Source organism: Crocuta crocuta, unplaced genomic scaffold (assembly GCF_008692635.1).
Source record: "Crocuta crocuta isolate KB4526 unplaced genomic scaffold, BGI_CrCroc_1.0 scaffold687, whole genome shotgun sequence".
Classification (NCBI taxonomy): Eukaryota; Metazoa; Chordata; class Mammalia; order Carnivora; family Hyaenidae; genus Crocuta; species Crocuta crocuta.
The window spans coordinates 359975-383156 of record NW_027530182.1 but is presented as its reverse complement, the minus strand read 5'-3'; the positions used below and the strand labels follow the sequence as shown (position 1 = coordinate 383156).

The 23182-nt window shown below is 41.6% G+C and overlaps 1 protein-coding gene across 1 annotated transcript in view; it reads right to left on the bottom strand.

Annotated features, from left to right (window-relative positions):
• Window positions 1–12210: 12210 nt before the first annotated feature.
• Window positions 12211–23182, bottom strand: part of LOC144232274 (uncharacterized) — a 57184-nt gene continuing 46212 nt past the window's right edge. The window contains exon 6 of the mRNA XM_077765084.1: window positions 12211–12661. Coding sequence (XP_077621210.1) covers window positions 12536–12661 — 126 coding nt within the window. The 3' untranslated portion in view covers window positions 12211–12535. The remainder of the gene's footprint in view (window positions 12662–23182) is intronic.

The following is a 23182-nucleotide window of genomic DNA, read 5'->3' as shown; positions in this document are numbered from 1 at the left end:
TCCACGACAGAAGAGAGAAACTCAGAAGTTGGATATTTGCCAGGAGAAAATTTTCTCTCTGGACTCTACTCTTTTGGGCCAGAATTTAGGTAATTGGCATATGTTTATCCATACATATGCTCCTAAGAAGGACAGGGCACCTGGGTGGCTCATTCCGTTAAGTGTCTGACTCTTGATTCCAGCTGAGGTCATGATCTCGTGGTTTGAAGGATTGAGCCCCATGTTGGGCTCTGCTCTGACAGCACAAAGCCTGCTTGGGATCCTCTCTCTCCCTCTCTTTCTGCCCCTCCTCCCCACCCCCAAAATAAATAAATAAACTTAAAAAAAAGAAGAAGGAGAGTTTAGAACTTAGGCCTTTAAACTCTGAAAAGTAAGGCATCTTTATGAGATGAAACTAAGAGCACTTACTTTATGTGTAAGAGGCAGGTTTTTATGATACATTTTTCTCTATATTCGAAATTTTGAACAAGTATATGTATTATCTATTCAACAACTTAATCAATGAAATTAATGATTGACTAGATTTCCTCTTATGATTCAGCGTGTTTGTCAAGATCACACTGGGTTTCTGACCCCACGTTAGGGTTATAAATTTATATATACAGAAGATTACAAATATATAAATTATGCATGGAAAAATAGCAAGATCTATGAAAATTTTAACTGCAGTAGCCTTTGAATTGCTAGGAATATTGGTGTTTTTTTCCTTCTTTCTAATTAAGAACTTTCTATAATAGCATATGCTACTTTTCCAATGGTTTAAAAAGTTGGTTTTATTTTTAGATGTACGAGAAAAAAATTTATATAAGTATAGCAGATGTTGATATAATTTTAGTGTTAATATACGTTTTGCAAAGACCTCCGAGCCCATTTTGGAACAATAACTGTATCATGTATAATGATTGGCCACTAATTATCATAATTATTAGAGGAAGGCAATTAGAAAGTGATAATACCCACAAGCTTTGGAAATAAAGAGACTAAGGGCTCAGGTCCCATGTTTATCACTTATTACTGGCTGACCTTGGGTAAGTTCCTTAAACCTCCCTGTACCTCAGTTTCTTCATTTGCCAAGTGAGTAAAATAATGTCACATCCCCCAAAAGTTTCCTGAGGATGTCATTTAGATGAGCATTCATCAAAGCCCTTAGCCCTCAGTGTAGCTAACACATAATGTGAGTTCTGAAAACTGTTAATTCTTACCAGGGGTTTGAGCCCAAGACTTCCAGCTGCAGTGAAACGAATGTCTCATATGTGAGACAGACATTAGCAGGCCTATGTGCTTCCAGAAGCGGTCTACCTGAAAACCAGGATGGAAAACTGGCTTCTGGGAGAGAAATACCATGAAGCACTTCTCAAGAGCAGGGTTCATTTTTTTTTTCCTACAGTAAGATGTAGTAAAAGGAGAAGGTGACATGGTGAAAAATCAATCAAGCGATCTTGGACACCAGGTATAGGGTTACCTGTGGGAAGGTGATAAAAGCAAGGACTGCAAAGCTACTGATCAGAGAAAACCAAAAAGGATATTAGAGAGAGGGTCTGATACCAAGCCCTGAATAGAATTTCAGGAAAATGAATGATGGTCTGGGATTACCATGTTATAAATCAATGAGGTGGCTCAGATGATATCATAGACCAGACGAATAAAATTCAAATAGATATTAATAACACCTGACCTTGGATATTAANGGTTTTTTTTTTTTTTTTTTTTTTTTTTTTTTTGAGAGGAGGAGGTGGTAAAGATTGGCTTTGGAAAGAAAAAAATAATAATTTAATTTAAAACCAGACATTTGGGCTTTGAAGGCAAGAGGGTTTGGAAAGGTTTGGAAGCGCTGAGGCTGCGCTATCAAGTGTCATGGTGGTGTCAGGTTTGTTTTCTGCGAAATATTTGAACTAATTTTATCAGCTGCGTTTCTCTCGGGCTATTTACCACCTGAATATTTGTCGAGGCCTTTAGAGGAGGCAGCCAAACATGTACATCTGAAATTCTTTCTATTTGCAGCACAACTTGGGTGGGGAAGGCTCTCTGGTGAGAAGGGTGGGGAGCTGACAGTAGATGTTGCCGCGAGAAAGTTGGGATTTCAAGAGCTGTCATCAAGATTGTGAGGTCTGGTTGCAGCCGATATTTTTCCAAATGCCAGCCACACGAGGATTTAAAAGAATGTGCAAAGAAGCATGTGGCGTGCTCCTCATGGAGCAAAAGTGGGCTAAGTGGCTCGCTTAGCATCACGCCCCACCCTGGCCAATCCTGAGCTTGGGCGCCCTAGCCCCTTTTCTTCAAGGCCTTGGCCACATGCCCTTCTATACAATTGTGACGAGATTGGATGAACCACAATGGTATTTAAAGCGCTCTTCCATGCCACTCTTGCAGTTGTAAGATTTCCCAAGAGGCCGTTGCCAAGATTATGTTCTTTCCCACTGGCTTTTAATTTGTAAATTGTAATGGGCTTTGGATATGGCAGTATAGGTGGTACTCTGCAAGGTGGCCAGAGATGAGACGGAGTGGGGTAAATCTTCAGGGTACACCCTCTCCCATCGTGAAAGGTGCTTTAAAAAAACAAAAAGGCATAAAGATCAAATTCTCTTGTCAGCAGGCTGCTTGCAGAAACTCTGGTTTTAAAGAAAATCTGTAATCAGCTATGTCCTTATAGTAACTTGAAAATTGCACAATTTTGTTCAGAAGCAAGCCACCCTTAAAAATGAAAGGGAAACAGACCAACCACTGGATCATATTTCGCTCTATGTTTTTATCCACCCTTATCATGCAAACCATGCTGGCAGCGTTCCAGATTCTTAACACTGACTCTGACACTCTTCTCTCCTCTCCTGGTGTAACAGCCCTATTTGAATTATTAATTCTGGAACACCTCCTTCCTCTCAACCTAGAAGGCAAATGGATCCACCCTTTCTGGTCACTGAAAGAGTAATCCATGGGATATAAGGATCCACTCGTATTTCAGTATTGAGCCCTCAGTGAAAGGAGCTTTATTTGAGAATAAGTCAATATCACCCTATGAATAAAACTGTAAGTGGATTTCCTAAGCAGGTGAACTTCACAAAATGATAAGTTACAAATCGTTCTAAGTGAATTTGCTACAAAGCTCTCTTTTTTAAACTGGTAGTGAGACTTTCAAGGATTGAGTATGCTGTGACCTCTTGTTTTCAATTTTTGTCATCTTCCTCTTGCCAAATAATCCTCTTCTTAAGAGTTCCACATTGTTTTCTTGAGCCTAAGGCTAAGCTGATATCTCCTAGTTACTTATTTCCAAGTTGTGGCACACACTGGTTGGGAAGCTTCCAGATACCCAGCCCAAGAAATGCGGCGTTCAAGACCTGGTAGTATTACCGGGGCTGTACTGCCGGCCAAACCTTATAATTATCTCTTACTTTTCTTGCTTACTTTTCCTTTTCCGGACTTTCATTCTCCGTTTGATGCCTTCCCCCGGTATTGGAGCGGAAGTACGTTTCTTGCAATCAGTCTTGCGGCTGGGCTCTATTCTATTGGATAAACACATCACTATTTTCTATTATCCCATTGAGGGACACTCAAGTTAGTTCCATCTGGGGGCTCCTCCAAGCAGTTCTGCTAGGAACTTTCTCACACATGTAACTGGATACACTTATGCAAGAGCATCTTGAAGATTTATACCTAGAAGTAGAATCGCTGTGCCATGGGCTCTGTCTGTCTCAGTAGGTAATATTAAAGTGCTACCCAATGTGATTATCCCAAACAATTCCTTATTGAGGAGCTCCTGTGTGCCCAAGATCATACAGCTAGTAAGTTTAAAGATTAAGGTTTTGTCCCGCACGTTTCCCTCTGTACTTTGTCCCCATCTTCTATCCCACAGACTCTTCCAGTTACAACCAGACCTGCTCGTACTCTCATTCCCACGGGCAGCCCTATAGGCCTAGCCAGATCTTTATTCTTTTTTTTTAAATTATTTATTTATTTATTTAAAACATTTTTAATGTTTTATTTATTTCTGAGGGAGAGAGAGAGAGAGAGAGAGAGACAGCGCAAGCAGGGGAGGGTCAGAGAGAGAGAGGGAGATACAGAATCTGAAGCAGGCTCCAGGCTCTGAGCTAGCTGTCAGCACAGAACCCAATACGGAGCTCGAACCCATGAACCGTGAGATCATGACCTGAGCCAAAGTCGGACGCTTAACCGACTGAGCCACCCAAGCGCCCATATTCTTTTTTTTTTTTATTGTTTATTTATTTTTGAGAGAGAGACAGAGTATGAGCAGGGAAGTGTCAGAGAGAGAGAGAGAGAGAGAGACAGAATCTAAAGAGGCTCCAGGCTCTGAGCTGTCAGCCCAAAGCCTAATGTGGGGCTCAAACTCATGAACCAAGAGATCATGACCTGAGCCAAAGTCAGACGCCCAACTGACTGAGCCACTCAGGCACCCTGCCAGATCTTTATTCTTAAGCGTGACTCTGGATTCTTGGGAACTCCTACAAGTAAAGTAACCCTTATGAGAGTAAGGCGTGAGTCCCAGGCCTGGCTCAGTATATGTAGATTTCTGAAGATCCCAAGGCTTTCAGAAATGTAGGGATCTTACAGCCTTCCTGGGATGCCTGTCCAGTGCCATCCACCACAGTAGCCATGTGGCTGTTTACACGGAAATAAAAATTCAACCAAATTTAAAATTCAGTTTCTCAGTCACATTGGCCACGTTTCCGGTGACTACCGTAGGAGACAGAGAAGATTGCATAACATTGTCATCACTGTAGAATGTTCTGGTGGACAGTGCTGGTTTCAGCAATCTCCATGCCCCTTGCCGTGCTGGTGTGACAATCACCGGCTCACAAGTGGGTTTGAGGCATGAATACATATTGGAGTTGAGGGATGTGGGCTGATGTCTATGAGGTTTTTTGTTTGTTTATTTTTGGGAGAGAGAGAGAGAGAATGAGCAGGGGAGGGGCAGAGAGAGAGGGAGACACAGAAATGGAAGCAGGCTCCAGGCTCTGAGCTGTCAGCAAGGAGCCTGACTCGGGGCCAAACTCACAAACCAGAGATCATGACTTGAGCCAAAGTCAGACACTTAACTGACTGAGCCACCCAGGTGCCTCTACAGGTTGTTGCTGTGGTGGTGGTGGTTGCTGTTGTTTTTAAAGAGAAAAACAGGGGCGCCTGCGTGGCTCAGTCGGTTAAGTGTCTGACTTTGGCTCAGGTCATGATCTCATGGTTCCTGAGTTCGAGCCCCGCGTTGGACTCTCTGCTGACAGCTCAGAGCCGGGAGCCTGCTTTAGATTCTGTGTCTCCATCTCTCTCTGCCCCTCCCCTGCTCATGCTTGCTGTCTCTCAAAAATAAATAAACATTTAAAAAAGAGAGAGAGAAAAACAGGAAGGAGAAGCTTCAGGCAAGGAATATAATAGAAGGGGGAAAAGGAGAAAGGGCAAAGATATGACCTTGATAAAAAGGAACAGAAACATAAATTTTGCGGGCTAGTGGGAAGTGGCCAGGAAGGCAGTAACACTTGCTCTGTTGGGGGGCATTAAAACCACCACTGTGGTTTGATAGCCAAAGTCACTGAGACCCAGAGCTTCATTCAGCAGGTACTTTGATCATCTATGGCATGGAAAATCAGGCGGTCACTGTGAAAAACTTGGGGGTCAGGGAGCAAGAACCCCAGTGTGGCAGAGATCTGGGTGATGTGGGAATAGACAGAGGTGGACCAGTGACAGCTCCCTATTTCCAGGCCCTGGGTTCAAATCCCTGCTCCACTGTTCCAGGCTGTGTGGCTTTTGGAAAGGCCTCCTCTGCGGTGACTGTGTGGATTAGAGGTAACGCACAGAAAACACCACACCCAACAGAGAGTGCACCTCTGGAGATGGTTCCTCTTGTACTGTTATGACTCAGTGCTCTGGCACAAGGTTCAAGACAGGGGTGGTCCAGCCGAAATGTATCTTAGGAAGAACTCAGTCTAACGTCTCCCACGCATAGCACGGTGGTCCTGACCCTAGAAGGATTACTCGGCTCTCTTGTTTACCAAGTAGCTAACTTCAGAATTGGCTCAAAGTGAAAGAAGACCTTGCCCCTTGGTTCTGACGGTCTTGATAAATTTCTCTATTTACATCACCAGCTTATGGGGTCAAAATCTGGTGTGTTAGGCAAAAATTGGTCCTTGGTTTGTTTTTCATACCTTGCCTTTAGTTCTCAAGCTCTCAATCTACCTTCTGTAACCCCCTGGGCCATCCAAATGAGTGTGATTAGACAGTCTTTCCCTTGCTTCTTCTGGGATTTCCGTGGTTAAAGACCCAGAAGCATTCTAGATTTAGGTGAAAGGAAGTTTTCTGTGGTGCTGTGTGCCATTTAAAATTTTCCACTGCCTTATAGCTCAGAGGTGAGTCTAGTTGTTGGACTGAGTCCATTATTTCAAATATATTTAGAAAATTGTACATTATTTGGATAAGAAGTAATGGCAGAAGCCAGAAGTTTTCCTAGGTCCTGTTCTCAAAGGGTCAAATGGTGTTTTTAAAATTTTAAACTAAATTTTAGTTAATTTTTAACTAAAATGTTTCCTTCTTTTCCTGAGAAGGAAGAGAAGGGAATTTTGTAATGTGAAAATAAATCAAGCTCTGGGGCAACCTTCTCACCCAGAGTCTAAGCGGTGATATACCACAGTGAGGAGAGGACTTTACGATTCCTGGTTCAATGGGTCAGGTTATTTACAAGCATTATTCTTATTATCATGAAAATTACCAGTAAGTAGGGAATTTTCTCCTTCATTCAGAACTTACACCACAGCACAAATAGCCTTTTATGTCTCAGCTGGTGAAACCATAAAGAGGTCCTTATTCTACAAAACAGCTTTTCACAGGAACCTAATTGAATTTTAAGAAAATGAATATGAAGGGAAAATACCTGTGCCTGCTCTTTCAATAGCTCTGTCCTCCCCAATCCACTCCTACTCAGTCCAACTTCCTTTGTCCTTCCCGAAAAGGCCTCAGGAGTTTCCAGGTGTGAGAACAAACAATTGTCACTCATTGTTTGAGATGTGGCTTCTGCCAGAAGGAGATCTGTTAAGGGACACTCTTTGGGGAAATAATAAATGTATGGAAAGTTACACGCGTGGTAATGATGTACTGAGATGTGATTGGTTTTAAGTTTTCCTGACCCGTCTCTTTGAAGCAGCTGCATTATCAGTAGATTAATACACTCTACTTGTGCAGTAGAAATGGCTACAAGAATGTCTCTCCATCATATCAAACATGTGACACCCTTGCTAGACAAGAGACACTGGCATCCTTCTCTGTTACTGAGATCTTTAAGACGTTAATATCAAAGTCAGAATTGACTCAAATCAAAGTGCAAAGGGCTGCTGTATTTTCAAACTACAGTCTGATCCTTTCTTCTGTAAAGGCTGGAGTGAGGGGGATGGTGGGACCTCTAGCTGACAATAATTATCCTATACTCACCTAACTTTTCTTCTTAAATGCCCTATCCCATGATCTATTTTTATTTTTGGTTATTTATTTTTTCATGTTTATTTATTTTTCAGAGAGACAGAATGTGAGCGGGGGAGGTGCAGAGAGCGAGGGAGACACAGAATTCGAAGCAGGCTCCAGGCTCTGCGCTGTCAGCACAGAGCCTGATGCAGAGCTTGAACTCATGAACTCTGAGATCGTGACCTGAGCCAAAGTCGGAGGCTTAACTGACTGAGACATCCAGGCGCCCCTACCATGATTTATTTTTAGGATATGATGACTGTGGGGCGCCTGGGTGGCTTAGTCCGTTAAGCAACCGACTTTCACTTAGGTCATGATCTCGCGGTTCGTGGTTCGGGCCCCGCGTCGGGCTCTGTGCTGACTGCCAGCTCAGAGCCTGGAGCCTATTTCAGTCTGTGACTCCCTCTCTCTCTGACCCTCCTCTGCTCACGCTGTCTCTCTCTCTCTCCTAGAAATTTAAAAAAAAAAAAAATAGAATATGATGACTGTTCACCTAAATGAACCTTAATTGTGGAAATTTATACAGTGTAAGGACAAAGTTGTTTGGGGGTTGCTGCATTGTAAAAATGACACATAATATAAATGGCTGTGTGTATTGAGTCCAACGTATGAACCAGCCATTGTGATAAGCTTCTCACATGTATTCCTTAATCAAATGTTTGTAATACCACTCGGAGACAGTTAGTCTTCCCTTTAGGCAGCTGAGGACACTGAGACTAAACAGTAGCTTAGTAATTCACCCACATCATACTGCTCATAAGTGACTGAACCAGGGTCCCCACCAGACAAACCCTCACTGTCTGCAACTTAAGACTGTTTCTTCATTTTTGTAGCCGATCCTAACTGGTTAATTTGTCAATTAGTTATGACTGTAGTGATCACATAATTAGTCATCCAAACTGGGACCATTTCAAGAATAAAAGTGGGAGCTATTAAAAACTCTGCCAGGACAACAGGCATAAATGGAGGTTTTCCCTACAGAAATCTAGACGTGGAGTCAACTTAGTTGTTAGAAACTTTGAACATTATTTTCTGGAGGAGCAATGTCATGCATGGTGTTAGAGTCCTAGGTCAATCCATCTTTCATTTTCTTTCTTTTTTTTTTAATGTTTTTTATTTATTTCTAGGAGAGAGAGAGAGAGACACAGCGTGAGCAGGGGAGGGTCAGAGAGAGGGAGTCACAGACTGAAACAGGCTCCAGGCTCTGAGCCGGCAGTCAGCACAGAGCCCGACGCGGGGCTCGAACCCACGAACCGTGAGATCATGACCTAAGCGAAAGTCAGACGCTTAACCGACTAAGCCCCCCAGGCGCCCCTCTTTCTTTTTTTTAATGTTTATTTATTTTTGAGAGAGAGACAGAGAGACAGAGAACGAGAGAGAGAGAGAGAGGAGAATCAGAGAGAGAGGGAGACAAAGAATCCGAAGCAGGCTGTCAGCACAGAACCCAATGTGGGGCTCAAACCCACGAACCGTGAGATCATGACTTGAGCCCAAGTTGGATTACTTAACCAACTGAGCCACCTAGGCACCCCTCCATCTTCCATTTTCTTAAGGTTTTCCTTCAGAGGATCCAGAGCTCTCTTGCCCTCAAAATAAAATATTGAAGCGAAATAGCTCCACTGCTAAAATGTAGAATTCTCCTCCCTACTAAAACTCCTATTTTAACAAGAAGTCTTTCTCTCTCTTTTTTTAAATATTTATTTTGAGAGAGAGAGCGCACACTCAGGAGAGGCAGAGGGAGGGAGAGAAAGAGAATCCCAAGCAGGCTGCATGATGTCAGCACAGAGCCCTACGTGGAGCTCAAATTCACGAACCATGAGATCATGACCTAAGCCGAAACTAAGAGTCGGATGCTTACGGGACTGAGCCACCCAGGCTCAGCCATCCATCCCCCTTTCTTGTTATTAGTGTAGCAGATATATGTGTTGATTTAAAATTGCTTTCAATGATACTTAAAATTTATCTTAAAAGGCACCAAATAGTGCACACAATATATAGCCACTTGGATAAAACAAGAGGAGTTGTATGCATTGAATTTTTTGTCACAGGTATATTTATTTCTCATATGAAGTGAGAAGAAAAGCTAGATAGATACCTGCCACTCAGTGAAATTGTATCTTAAGCAGTAGGAAAGCAATCTGATTAAGGTAATTGGCACTGATTTTTGCATGACCAATAACATTAGCTTTAAAAAAAATTGACATCCCCTTCTAAAGAATCTTTAGTTGGTGGAATTTTAAGCAGCATAAAAGAGGGAAGTGAAGAAATTCAAGTGACGACAAGGTGGTCAGTCCTGCGGGAAAGAGTGCCTCCTAAATTGGTGCTACTCTGTTCGATCTATGTACTTCGCACTCTGTATAAGTTTCTTCCTTTTCACTATGAACCCACTAGTTTTCTAAAATGTCCACTTTTTTTATGGTGGAGGAAGTTTAAGCTCCAACAACGATGTGGAAAAGCAAAAGACTGCAGAAGAGAAGCAAACCATGAGAGACTTTTGAATGCTGACAAAAACTGAGGACTGATGGATGTGGGGGGAGGGGGGGATGGGCATGGAGGAGGACACTTTGGGGATGAGCACTGAGTGTTATGTGGAAACTAATTTGACAATAAACTATTAAAAAAAATAAATAAATAAAAAAAATAAAAGAGAAAAAAAAAAAAAGAATATATAACCGTTTAGAAATACAATTTCTAGACAAGAGACTGCACTTAACCGAATTTGGAGCCTCAAGGATACGTGGAATTTTCTGCTCTTTAGTTACGAACACAAACACTTCCAAGATTAAACTATACGAATAGTGGAGGAAAGGATCAATGATGCACGAAAGTATCGGCCATCTGCTTTAAGACCATGAAATGCAAAACTGTGTCCCTAAGCTAGTGCCTTACATAATTCAAACAGAAGCAATCCATCAGCCTCGGACAATGTATATTGGCAGTACGGAGGTTTTATGTGAGTAGGACAGAGACTTCTAATTTCCTACTCAATACCTGATCTTCCCTTATTACTAGTAATAGAACCCTGATTTCATTTGGGGCGGTGATTTTTGCCTCCTAACAGACAACATTTTCCAGGCTCCTTTGCAGCTAGGTGTGGCCGTGTGACAAAGGTGGGGCTAATGAATTATGAGTGAAAATGCTTTGAGGCACTTCAAGGGAAGCTCCTTACAGGGAGTGAACTAAGCTAGGAGAGGTGTCCTTTATAATGACCAGAGGGACATCATGGCCTAGGGATGGAAGAACAGAGATCTAGAAAGAGCCTGGGTCCCTGATGACTTTGAGAAAACACCATGTGAGCCTCAGATAGCCAGAGGTAGGGTTTCTATTATGGAAAAAATAATCCTTAGGGGTGCCTGGGTGTCTCAGTTGGTTAAGCATCCGACTTCAGTTGAGGTCATGATCTCACAGTTAGTGAGTTCAAGCCCCGCATCGGGCTCATTGCTATCAGCAGAAAGCCTGCTTTGGATCCTCTGTCTCCCTCTCTCTGCCCTACCTCCTCTTAAAAATAAGTTAGACATTTAAAAAAAAATAACCCTTCTATGTTTAAGCCATTGACATTAATCACTGTCATTGACAGTTAAATGCATTTCTGAGCTGACCGAATAAATAACTTCTCTTCTTTGCGAGAAAGACTATCATGGAGCAAAATGAACTCGACAGTCATTTATCATCTTTCCTAATTTTTGCATTTCCCTGTGCCTGCTTTTGGTTTTGTCTTGTTTTAAATTAATTCAATTTCCACTTTGTGAATAATCATCTTTCAACTCCCAGAAACCTCAATTAATAATCATATTGCTCATAAGATGACCCTAGGGGACATTTACTCAGATATTGTGACTGTCACCATCGTTGTTGGAACTGAAGTTATATACACAGATGAACTTTTCTCACGTGTTTATTTTCCACGTAGGGTGTCTCATTGAAAACAAACCCACTATAAGTCCCCAGGCCCTAGATGCAGGCTATGTTATGTATATTCTTTGAAGCTTCTTTCTTCCTTCCTCCAGGAAAGAGGGGAAGTAAAATCTTGAGTGAAAGAAAAAAAATATTAAGGAAAGAAAGAAAAAAAAGAAACAAAATAAAAACCATATTTTTAACAAAAGGATTTTTGAAAGCCTTGGAAAATGTTGTGTTCACTCACATAAGGCCCCACTGTTTTAAACATATTTTACTGTGATTTTTCCTTCAAAATTCTGACATGCAAAGTTGAACAGGGCTCCTTCAGTGTACAACCCCTGGACATGGAGAAATAAAAAGAACAGTATTCCAACTAATGCATACTCAGTGGGAATCATAATATTGCATAATTGCTTGAAATTCACAGGCCTATCCGATGTCATCTTCAGAAATATGCAAGTTTCCTTTTGTTTTCTGACTTAGAGATATTTCCTTGCTTTAGGGCTTAACCCTTCCATTGCTGCTCCTAATTACTGAAACATGATTGGAAATGAATATAGAGCCACCCTTCCTAAACCCACCCCAACTGTTAGGTAAGATCCCCAAAATCTGCCAACTTTTGTTCTAACAGAAACACAAAATATGTATTTAACTTTATCAGTGAACCTCAAATGTTCTTTTTTACCCATTTCCTTCTCAACCTGTTTCTAAACACACACACACACACACACACACACACACACACACAGCCCTTTAAATTCCCACCAAAACAAAAAAGCAAAACAAAAAAAACCTTGAAAGAACAGAGTTGCTATTTCAGAGCATGTAATGACATATTTAAAAGTTCATCAACTTCCCTCTTTTAAAAAAATCTGGCAATGAGTCTAAAATAATAATTCACAAAGATTTAGAAAAAAAAATCCTTAAGACTTCTTCCTCTGTAACATTATGTAAATCATAAATATACCACTGGTCTGGAAGTGATTACAAGGTACGAGACAAAGGGTATTCCTAAGCAGACACTGCTGACAAGAAGCTCGCTTTTCCATTAGCATGTAAGAGGATCGGGGAAGGTAAGTTCTCATAATAGTTAATAAGAGATTCACAGCATTATGAAGAATTCCCAAATGTATGTGTTCCAAGAATAAATTCTAAGTCCTGGGCCGTAACTGATTGCATGGACTCATTACAGAAATGTGTCCTCTGATTCAAGGTGAATGAGCCTTTTGGTGTTCCAAGGAATTCTCCACTCTTCTCCAGTGTTCTCTTTGCTTCTCAATTGTCCTTGTCCCCGACCTTCCAAACAGGATCCCTGGAGCGAAGAGGAGGAAGTACTATATAAACAGTTCATTCTAGAAGTGTGAGTCATTCCCGAATCTGCTCCCCCAGTCCCTATATAAGTGACACCCAGTCACATCTAAGCTTCTCGATTACTTGTAGGAAGCATTTCTTTGTTTTGTCTTTCCCCACACCTTTCCAGAGGGGAAAGGTTGAACTTTTTCTCTCTCCTCAAAGTATTTCAACACTTGGGTTGGATACTCAGTTAACAGAACATCAAGAGTTTCATTTTGCTTGATAGTATTAGAAGCTAAGGCCAGCCAACTCATAGGGACACTGCAATGCCATTTTATAATTAAGCAGAGCACCCGCTGGACTGCATGTTATAACAGATGTTTCCTGGCCCCAGGTACTAAGCCAGCACATAGTAAAACTGCCCAGAGCCTCGCCCTGAGCCAAGATGGGTCAGTGTCTGGAACAACTCCTGTCTAGTGTCTCTTACTGTAATTAGAGAATGAGGCTAGCTTTTGGTCATTAATTCCATTTGAAAAATAGCCATGGCTAAATTAAAAAAGAAAAAATAAAGAACCTCGGTGTGCTTTTAAAATTGAAAAGCCCAATAATAAAATGGAGATAACTTATGGGTGATTTATTATTTCTAACAGTATTTTAGACCTTATATAAATTCTGTACAATGATTTGCAAAATTCTTCAAGATGGTTTGCAAAATTTTCACTCCATTTATGAAATGGATAAAATTAGAGGCTCCTTATGCTTAGGCTGGAAAAGCGTTTATAGATGGGTTAGTACCAGGAAATCAAACTCAGATGTCCTAGCGTCCAGTTGGTAAAAGAACAAAGCAATCAAGTACAGGAACAATCATTCGGGCTTTCCTCTTCAGTTTTCCTTCATTTTCCTGTTTGAAGTGAGAGACAGGGGTGCAGGAATATACCTCCCTACTCAGAGAAAACTATGGTTCAAGCAAGGCTTCTATTCAGGTGGTGTAACCCCTGAGGTTAGCACTGTTCTTATCATGATCATTGTAGGAACAAATCTATTTTATAAGTACTTGACTTCACCCTAAAGGCACAAACTTGTCTAACACCAAAGGTAAAGAATGGCTCTGAAAAGGACAGCTTGGTCTCAGGATCATATGAAACTAGAAACCCATGGAACTTGGATTTCCAAGGAACTAGCACTGTTCTTACCAACTGACGTATAGAGGCTGTTCTCACCCCACAGAGTGAGGCCCACCTCTGGGCATCTGCTCTTTCTCCAGGAAATTGCGGACTTCCCTATGAGCCAGCAGCTGGGGAGAGCAAGGCACACCCAGGATGTTGCTCTAGCACAGAGGTATGCTTTCTGATAGGTCAGTCCCCAGACCTTAGTAGTGAAATATTTTTAATGACAAGGAACAACTGGTATTTACCTTTGCACAGGGCAGATGAAGGGCAGTAGAACATGATAGGGTCCTTGGGGCCCTTGTAAGCCAATGCTCTGTTACAGAGGGCAGCTACTGTCTACTGGGTTGAAATGTGGGACTTGACCCATATGGCCAGATCTTCTGATTTCTCAAGGGAAAATAAAAACCTGTGTCTTTCTATAAAATCTAGCAATTAAACTGTCACCTCATTTCAACACTGTAAGGGGTCAACCATGCGTCTCTGTGGTCCAGATATGGCCTAGGTGCTCCAAATTTGCAACCTTTTCATTCCTGAGACAGACGAGAGGACTAATGCTGAAGTGACTTCCCCACAGGTCACTCAAGTGATCAGAACTAGCATCTAGAGCCCTTGACTTTCCATCCAGTTAGATCTGACTTCCTTTAAAACCAGTTCTAACACCATTGAATACCTTTCAAGAGAGATTTGTAAACTACTTAACCTATTAAGTAGGAACTGAGATGATTTTAGTGTTACAGTTCTTCACAATAGTGTTTTCTCCCACAACAAAAAAGTAAAAACTCATCTCCAAGGATGGAAAAGATGACAAATTTCCAGAGATAACAGCTGTGCACAACTATGAGAAAAGATTGGTCCTCTGGCTGCTTGGAAAGTGCTTTTTAAATTTTTTTAATGTTTTAGTTGTTTCTGAGAAAGAGAGACACAGAGTGAGCAGGGGAGGGTCAGAGAGAGAGGGAGACACAGAATCTGAAGCAGGCTCCAGGCTCTGATCTGGCTGTCAGCAGAGAGCCTGACGCGGGGCTTGAACTCACAAACTGTGAGATCATGACCTGAGCCAAAATCAGACGCCCAAATGACTGAGCCACCCAGGCATCCCTGGAAAGTACTTTTTAAACCCAGAAATGGACAGATCTCCAAGCAGGGTCTGAAAGCACCTTGTGGTGAGGGTTACCCATTGCAAGGCAAGAGAGCATCCAAGTTTGAAGAAGTTTGGCTCTTAGGGGTCATCCAATTTCCATGAGTTTCTAGTTTCATATGATCCTGAGACCAAGCTGTCCTTTTCAGAGCCATTCTTTACCTTTGGTGTTAGACAAGTTTGTGCCTTTAGGGTGAAGTCAAGTACTTATAAAATAGATTTGTTCCTACAGTTATCATGATAAGCACTGAATAATGTATAGAAGTAGAGTCATTAGATGGTGCACCTGAAACTAACAGAACACTGTATATTAACAAGACTGGAATTGAAATTTTAAAATCTCAATAAAAAGAGAAAAGAAAAAAGGCAATAGGGAACCACAAAAAATAGATTTGTGGATCAATTCACGTTTATTCAGGACTTACGATGGGCTAGACCAAAATTCCCAAACATCTGATATTGCCTCACATTCTACATGATTTACCTTCCTTTTACCACTTATGATGTTATTCACTTAATTTTCTTTTTTAAAAATTTTTAAAAGTTTATTTATTTTGAGAGAGAGTGTGAGAGGGGAAGGGGCAGAGAAAGAGAGAGAGAGAGAGAATCCCAGGCAGGTTTTGTGCTGTCAGCACATAGCCCTTCAGGGGTTGAATTCATGAACTGTGAGATCATGACCTGAGCCAAAACCAATAGTTGGACATTCAAACAACGGAGCCACCCAGGTGCTCTTTATTCACTAAATTTCCAAAAAGCCCACGTACTCTTTTTTTCTTAAATAGAAAAAATAATGAACTATCCTGGTACTGGGGTTTTAGCAATGACTTAAGTAGCCCTTGATCTTGAGACTCCATGGACCATGAATACCTAAAGAACTAAATAAACTTTTAAAATTAAAGTCTTGGAAGTGCTATAATGAATGCAAAGGAGGAGACATTGATTTTCCTTGAGTTGGACGGGGGAGGTAGAGAGGCCCTCATCCCAAATATGACATTGGATTGAACCTTATAGAATGAGCAGGAATTTTTAAGGGCAAAAAGGAAGAGAAGGTCATTATGGGCAGAAGATGCAGCTGGAAGAGAGGCACCACATCCTACAATGTGTTGGGTGTTTGGGGAATAGTGAGTGGTGCAGTATAGCTGAAGCCAAGGACACATGAGGAGAGTGGCAGGAAAATCTGACTGGGTTTGGTTTTAAATATATTAGTACATCATAGGGAGCATAGCCTCTTGCATGGACAATGAGGCGAGCCCCGCCAAGGTCTTAGAGCAGGAGAGTGCCTTATCTGCTCTGTGCTATAGGAAGAGAATTTTGCCTTCAAAAGGCTCATGAGGGAAGGGGCTGAAGGTAAGAGGTCAATTGGGCAGCTGTCCAAAATCTTCAGGCAAACGATGATGAAGGACCAACTGAGAAAGTAGCAGCTGAGGTGAAAGGAAAAGCCAGATTTGAAAACCTTTACAGAGGTACAAACAATAAAGCTTGGTGACCAGTTGGAGAAGGAAAACGGAAGGAGTAAAGATTGATTCCAAAACCTTTAATGTGCCTGGGTGGATAAAAATGTCACCTATCAGGATCTAAGGGGAAGCAGGTGCTTTGGAGGGTGGAGTGGGGAGAAGAGGAGGTGGGGGCTGGTTGATGAGTTTGCACTAGGAGATATTACAGCTGAAATGCCTTCAGAAGACTGTGCATGACATTTTAAACACTCAATAAAGTTTTATGTGTTTTTTAAAAAGTAGACAACTCTGGTAGGTGAACCTCACCAAGAAAGCATTAAAAACTGGAACTTGGACTCATGAAGGAAGATTACCAGAGAAGAACTTGACCCATGTAGAAATAAATACTCAGGGGGCACCAGGGTGGCTCAGTTGGTTGAGTGTCTAACTCTTGATCTCAGCTCAGGTCTTCATCTCAGGGTCGTGAGTTTGAGCCCCATGTTGGGCTTCATGCTAAGGGTGGAGCCTACTTAAAAAAATACTCTGAAAATGATCTTCAAATGATACAGATGGAAATTACTTATACTGAGAACCCCAACTTATGATAATTAAATAATTTGAATACTAGTAAAAGAAAGCACAAAGTAGCACTTTGACTAACTTCCATGTCATTTTCTCTGAGGGGAAAAAAGAAAAAAAAAGGGAGATCCTTAAAAGTGCACTGGGCTTAGAATCATGTAGACAAAGATCAGAATCGTGATCATTTTCTTTACTAGATGTTTGACTTTGGATAAGTTATTATTTAATCCCTCTTAGCAAGATGCTTATGTGCTTTGGGGAAGACCCTATTCTGGGGACTGGGAATATAATGATAAATAAACCCTGCCTTCAAAAAAAAAAAAAAAAAGAGCTTAGTGTGATGGACATGGAGGAGGGCACTTGTTGGGATGAGCACTGGGTGTTATATGGAAACCAACTTGACAATAAACTATTTTAAAAAAACTTAAATTATATTTTTTGTAAAACCAGAAGATTGCTTTATATGGAAACCAACTTGACAATAAACTATATTTAAAAAAAAACAACCTAGAAAATTGCAATGAGACACTACTGTTGAACAGTCAGCCCGGTGCCTGACATGTAAAGAGTACTATGAATCTGTCACTTGCTACGTGCCAAGCACCTTCTATTCATTAGCTCATTTAATTCTTATACCAAAACTGTGAGGTAGATATTAATGTTGTTTCATTACACAGTTTGTACAAACTAAGCTTAGGCACCTTGCCCAAGTTCACGGGGAATAAACCAGGAGTTATCTGACTCCCAAAATGTCCCACTTCTTTCCTTTGTCAGATGAGTTATGTAGGTAAGCACACCTTCTCTCTTAATGCCCAAAAATATGAGTAAATAAGCTAGAAGTTGTTAACCAAGGAAGTGCCAGTTGAGATATATGGCATATTCACATGAGGATAATCAAAACTGAAACTAGCCAAGATAGCGTGGGTATAAATTTCTTTAAATGATATTCAGAATGACTGAACCAGGGATAATGTCCTACAAATGTTCTTCAACATTTCATAGATGACCGAAGGCCACACAATCATATAGGATGGCCCTGGCTCTAGCTACAAAATAGCTCTCCTACCTGAAACCTTTTCTGAAACTGGTTAGGGAAAAAGAATTAGTGAGTTAATAACTTATAATTAAAAGCATTTGGGGAGGAGGCACCTGGGTGGCTCTGTTGGTTGGGTGTCCAACTTCAGCTCAGGTCAGGATCTGAGGGTCTGTGAATTTGAACCCTGTGTCTGGCTCTGTGCTGACAGCTCAGAGTCTAGAGCCTGCTTCGGATTCTGTGTCTCCCTCTCTCTGCCCCTCCTCAACTCATGCTCTGTCTCTCTCTCTCTCTCTCTCTCTCAAAAATAAATAAACATTTAAAAATAAATAAATAAAAAATAAAAGCCTTGGGGGGTGCTCGGGTGGCTCAGTCGGTTAAGTGTCTGACTCTTGATTTTGGCTCAGGTTATGATCTCACAGTTTGTGAGTTCAAGCCCCACTTAGCGTGGAGCCTGCTTAGATTATCTCTCTGTGCCCCTCCCCCACTTGTTCACACATTCTCTCTTTTTCATAATAAATAAAAATAAACGAAAGCATTTTGAAAGTAATTTGCACTCTTAAATAATAGAATACAACTGCTTAGAAGTCATTCTGGAGTGAGAATTTTTATCACTCTATTCCCTTTTCACATCTTCCTCTCTGCTCTCACTCTGAATCTTCCTCTCCATTTCGGCCACACTGGTCCAGTTTAGGCTGTTTTCATTTCTCCCTGGTATAGTACTTGGTCACTTGTTCCCTACCTTCTTGTTCATGCTACCACAATTGCTCCAAGTCTTTAACCATTCAGTAGTTCTCCATCACCAAACAAATATACTCATATTCATGTAAGAACACAGGTTGCTTACAACCTGTGTTGTAAGCCTCCCAAAGAGGCCCTGCTGTTTTCCCAGTTCTTCTTCTCAGCACTCAGCAGTTCCTCTGCTTGGGATGCCCTTCCCCAAGTTCATCACTAAATGCAGAGTCTGGGTGCTTGGGTGGCTCAGTCAGTTAATCATCTGACCTTGGCTCAGGTCATGATCTCATGGTTCATAGGTTCGAGCCCCACATAGGGCTCTGCATGGACAGTGCAGAGGATGCTTGGGATTCTCTCTTTCTTCCTCTCTCTCTGCCCCTCCCCAGCTGACACTCTGTCTCTCTCTCTCAAAAATAAATAAACATTAAAAAAAATTTTTTTTAATCAACATAGAATCAAAGAGTCATCGCCTTTGAGAAGCCTTTCATTACCTTTCCATGTTCCAGTTTTTGTATCCCACAACATTCTGTTTATTATGGAATCTGTCACACTAGATGACTTTTACTCATTAACATGTTAATTTCGCCCTTGAAAGAATGTACATCCTCCTCTGTATCTTTGCATCTTTATACCCAGGTAAGCCCTGTCATATATAGTAGGAGCTCAATAAATACTATTATTGTATTAAATAGAATTGAATTCAACTGCCAGTATCATGATCATCAAGCCATGGTTAGTGGGCTTTCGCAGGAGTATGACTTGTTGGTAGGTACTACATTTCATGCTTAGCATGGTGGAAAGAGAGAGAACCAAACTCTGCTTCTTTTTTAAGAAAAGTTTATTTATCTTGAGAGAGAGAGAGAGAAAGAGAGCTCAAGCAAGTGGGGGAGAGGAAGAGAGAGAGAGAGGGAGGGAGAGGGAGAGAGCTCGAGGTGGGGCTCAAACTCATGAACCATGAGATCATGTCCTGAGCCAAAATCAAAAGTCAGGTGCTTAACGACTGAGCCACCCAGGCGTCCCCAAACTCTGCTACTTCTGACTTGAAGAGGGCCTCTCTAAAATGGGGGGTAAAGAAGAAAACGAGAGCCACCAAAATGTGTTCATTTTATCACTCTTGGAGGCCAGAAATCGGGATTTTAGCACAGGCCAAGCCACTTATCTTAGAGTGTTCTGACCAGGTTTCTGAGAAAAATACAAGAAATGAACAAAATTAAAATCTGGTCAGAAGGTTGCAGAAAAAGGAAAGGCACACGTTTCTGGTAGGGAATAGGAAGTGGTCTTGTCTTCCGCAGCAGGGCTGTCTAATAAATCTGGAGAGTTTTATTGACTTCATGGGCGCAAGAATAACCACCCGGAGAAGACATCGGGTTTCACTTATTTTTTTGGAAAGTAATTTTTCACAGACGTGAGGTTAAAAGAAAGTGGTTGCACGGGCCTCGGCTGGGGTGGTGTGTCTTCTGGGATGCGTAATGCAACTGGCTCTCAATTCTGGGACAATGCCCAGTCTCAGAGGTCTAAAGCCTCTGTTGAAAGCAATGAGGACAGAGTGTTGCCAAAGTTTTATGTATGCAACTGTAGATCAATTTTCTTAGTGCAAGGATAGACTTTGATCAAGAGTGTCTGGAGGGAGGGGTTTCGTTAAATGCTGTTTTCAACTCTTAATTCTACAGCTTTTACGTCTACTTGTTCCTAAGTCTACCACAGACCCTGAATGGCCCTGACACAGAGAAGCCCCTCCCCACGCCCATGTCTGGCTCTACAGCAGCAGCAGCGACTGGCACGAAAGGAGTTCTGAGGCAGAAAAGATACATGGTTTAGAAGGCTTTGCTCTTCGCTCGCTGATTTTTGGTCTCATGTTAGACCACTCAGAGAGGAAAACGCTTGAAGCTCTCCCCTTCCTGCCTTATGTCTGTGATTCATTAGGAAAGCTTGAAAATTTCCCCTGCACCAAGACAAGGTTTCCTAAGAAAAGGATTGATAAGGGCATATGTTTGTTGGATGAATTCTTCCTTTTAAAAGTGTCTGGCCAAGAATAGAAACTTCAGCTAGTTGTGGAAAGCTGAAGTGTCCCATTTCTGAATTCCCTTCAGTTGTCCTCATAATCATGGAAGAGACGGCACCTCGGTAACGTTTCTAACATTTTGGAAACTTCATGGTGAACCTGTGGGGAACTTCTCCCACAGGGCAAGGACAACTTTTCTTCCCCAGGTCATGTTTCTTTCCTAAATCAAGAGCAAGGCAGCTAGATGAGCTGTGATCTTGGCCAGTGGGGTGGCAGCTGGTGTGTGGGAGGCCAGTTAATCTTCAGAGCCCCCCAGCATTCTCCATCAAAATGTACTTGAATCTCAGAGTAAGACCATTGGATTGGAAAGCAGGAAATAAATAAAATCTAAAGCCACTCCATACAAAATAATCACCTTATTTTATAGATGCAAAAGTAAATGAGTGGTTTTGAAATGTATTTGTAAGCAACAAAATCCTTTTGCGAAGGAGGACTTTAAATAATAAATTAGCAAACATTTATTGGGTCCTTGGCATGTGCAGGGCACAAGGCTAAGCACCGTAGGTGTATAGTATTACTTAATTTAATCTTCACTACTCTTGGAGCACCTGGGTGGCTCAGTCGGCTAAACATCCAACTCTGGATTGCAACTCAAGTCTTGATCTCAGGGTCTTAAGTTTAAGCCCCATATTGGGCTCCACAGTGGGCATGAAGCCTACTTAAAAAGAAAAACATAAACAAAACAAAAAACTTCTCTACCCTTCTTTTTTTAAAGTATGTATGTATTTATTTTTGAGAAAAGGAGAGAGACAGACCATGAGCAGGGGAGGGGCAGAAAGAGAGGGAGACACAGAATCTGAAGCAGCTCCAGGCCCTGAGCTGTCAGCACAGAGCCCCACGTGGGGCTCAAACTCATGATCTGGGAGATCCTGACCTGACCCAAAGTCAGATGCTTAACCAACTGGGCCACCCAGGTGCCCCAAAAGTCCACTACCCTTAAATAGGCAGTTATTGTTTCTGTTTTACAGAAGAGGAAAATAAGAGATCAACTTGCTCCATGTAACGTAATATATAACCCATCACATGAAGCAGATCAAAGCAGGGCTCTCGTGGTAGAATTAAGATTGCAACACCATGAACCTTTAATGGTGGCTGACTTCCTCTTCCACCAACCTCTTCTGTCTCTCTGAAGCAACCCCAAGGCTTTGGAGAGTAGAGTATCAGTCTTTTTTTTTTTTTTTAATATTTTTATTTATTTCTAGGAGAGAGAGAGAGAGAGACAGCATGAGCAGGGGAGGGTCAGAGAGAGAGGGAGGTACAGAATCTGAAACAGGCTCCAGGCTCTGAGCTGGCAGTCAGCACAGAGCCCGATGCGGGGCTCGAACCCACAAACTGCGAGATCATGACCTAAGTGAAAGTCGGACGCTTAACCGACTAAGCCACCCAGGCGCCCCTAGTATCAGTCTTTTGACTGGATAACCCCTAAAGATTTTTCCCGTCTAATGCCCAGTGATCTTAATTCTGGAGATGTAAACTGTAGTAATCCTCAAAACAAGTTCCTGAAGACTGGATGTTGGCAAACCTTGCTCTTCTTTAAGAGGCTGACTCAAAGCCACTTTTCACATATCTTTAAAGAATAGGTTTTCCAAGTTACTGTGCACCAATCAACGTAAAGATGAAATCAAGGAATTTTGCAGATGGAAACATACTGATGTTCTAACATTAAATGTGTTGTTTACGTTAGAACAGCAGTGGGAAAGTCAGGACCGATTTATATTTATCTAATAATTAAGTTACTAAGTATTCCATAGCTAACACATTTGTTTATGCATTCAATGACAAATTATCTCTTAAAAAAAATCGGCTGGATGCAAGCATTAGGTGTTAGAATTTTGACCTTTCACATTAACTAGATGTCTGTTAACATAACTGGCTTACTCAGAGCAGGAGGTTCATCAAGGAAAAGGGGAGACTTTTGATGTCTTTGTTAGCTTTTCACAAAGGCAAAAACCTCCACAGGCTGAACCTCTTAACTCCTAACTCACATCAGACATCCCTAAATTGCATGGTTTTCGTGTTGCTAAGGGCATGGGGGGATGGGGGCGTGGAGCAGCCTCCTTCTCACAGTGTGGTTGAAGGTGTAAATCGGTATAAAATTATCGGAGGGCAATTTGGCAATAGCTATTAAAAATGAAATGCTCATAACCTTTGACCCAATAATAATTCACCTTCTGGGAATTCATCATAGAGAAATACTCCTACAACTGCTCAAAGATATAAGTGTAAAATGATGTTTGCAAGGGTATTTGTTACAGGGAAAATTGGAAAGAACCCAAACGTACATGAACAGGCAATTGGTTAAGGGCAGTATGGTTTGGCCATACAGTACAATACCATGGTGCCATCAAAAAGGAGATTAAAAAGATTATTTTTTTGCAGACCAGCACGGAAGGA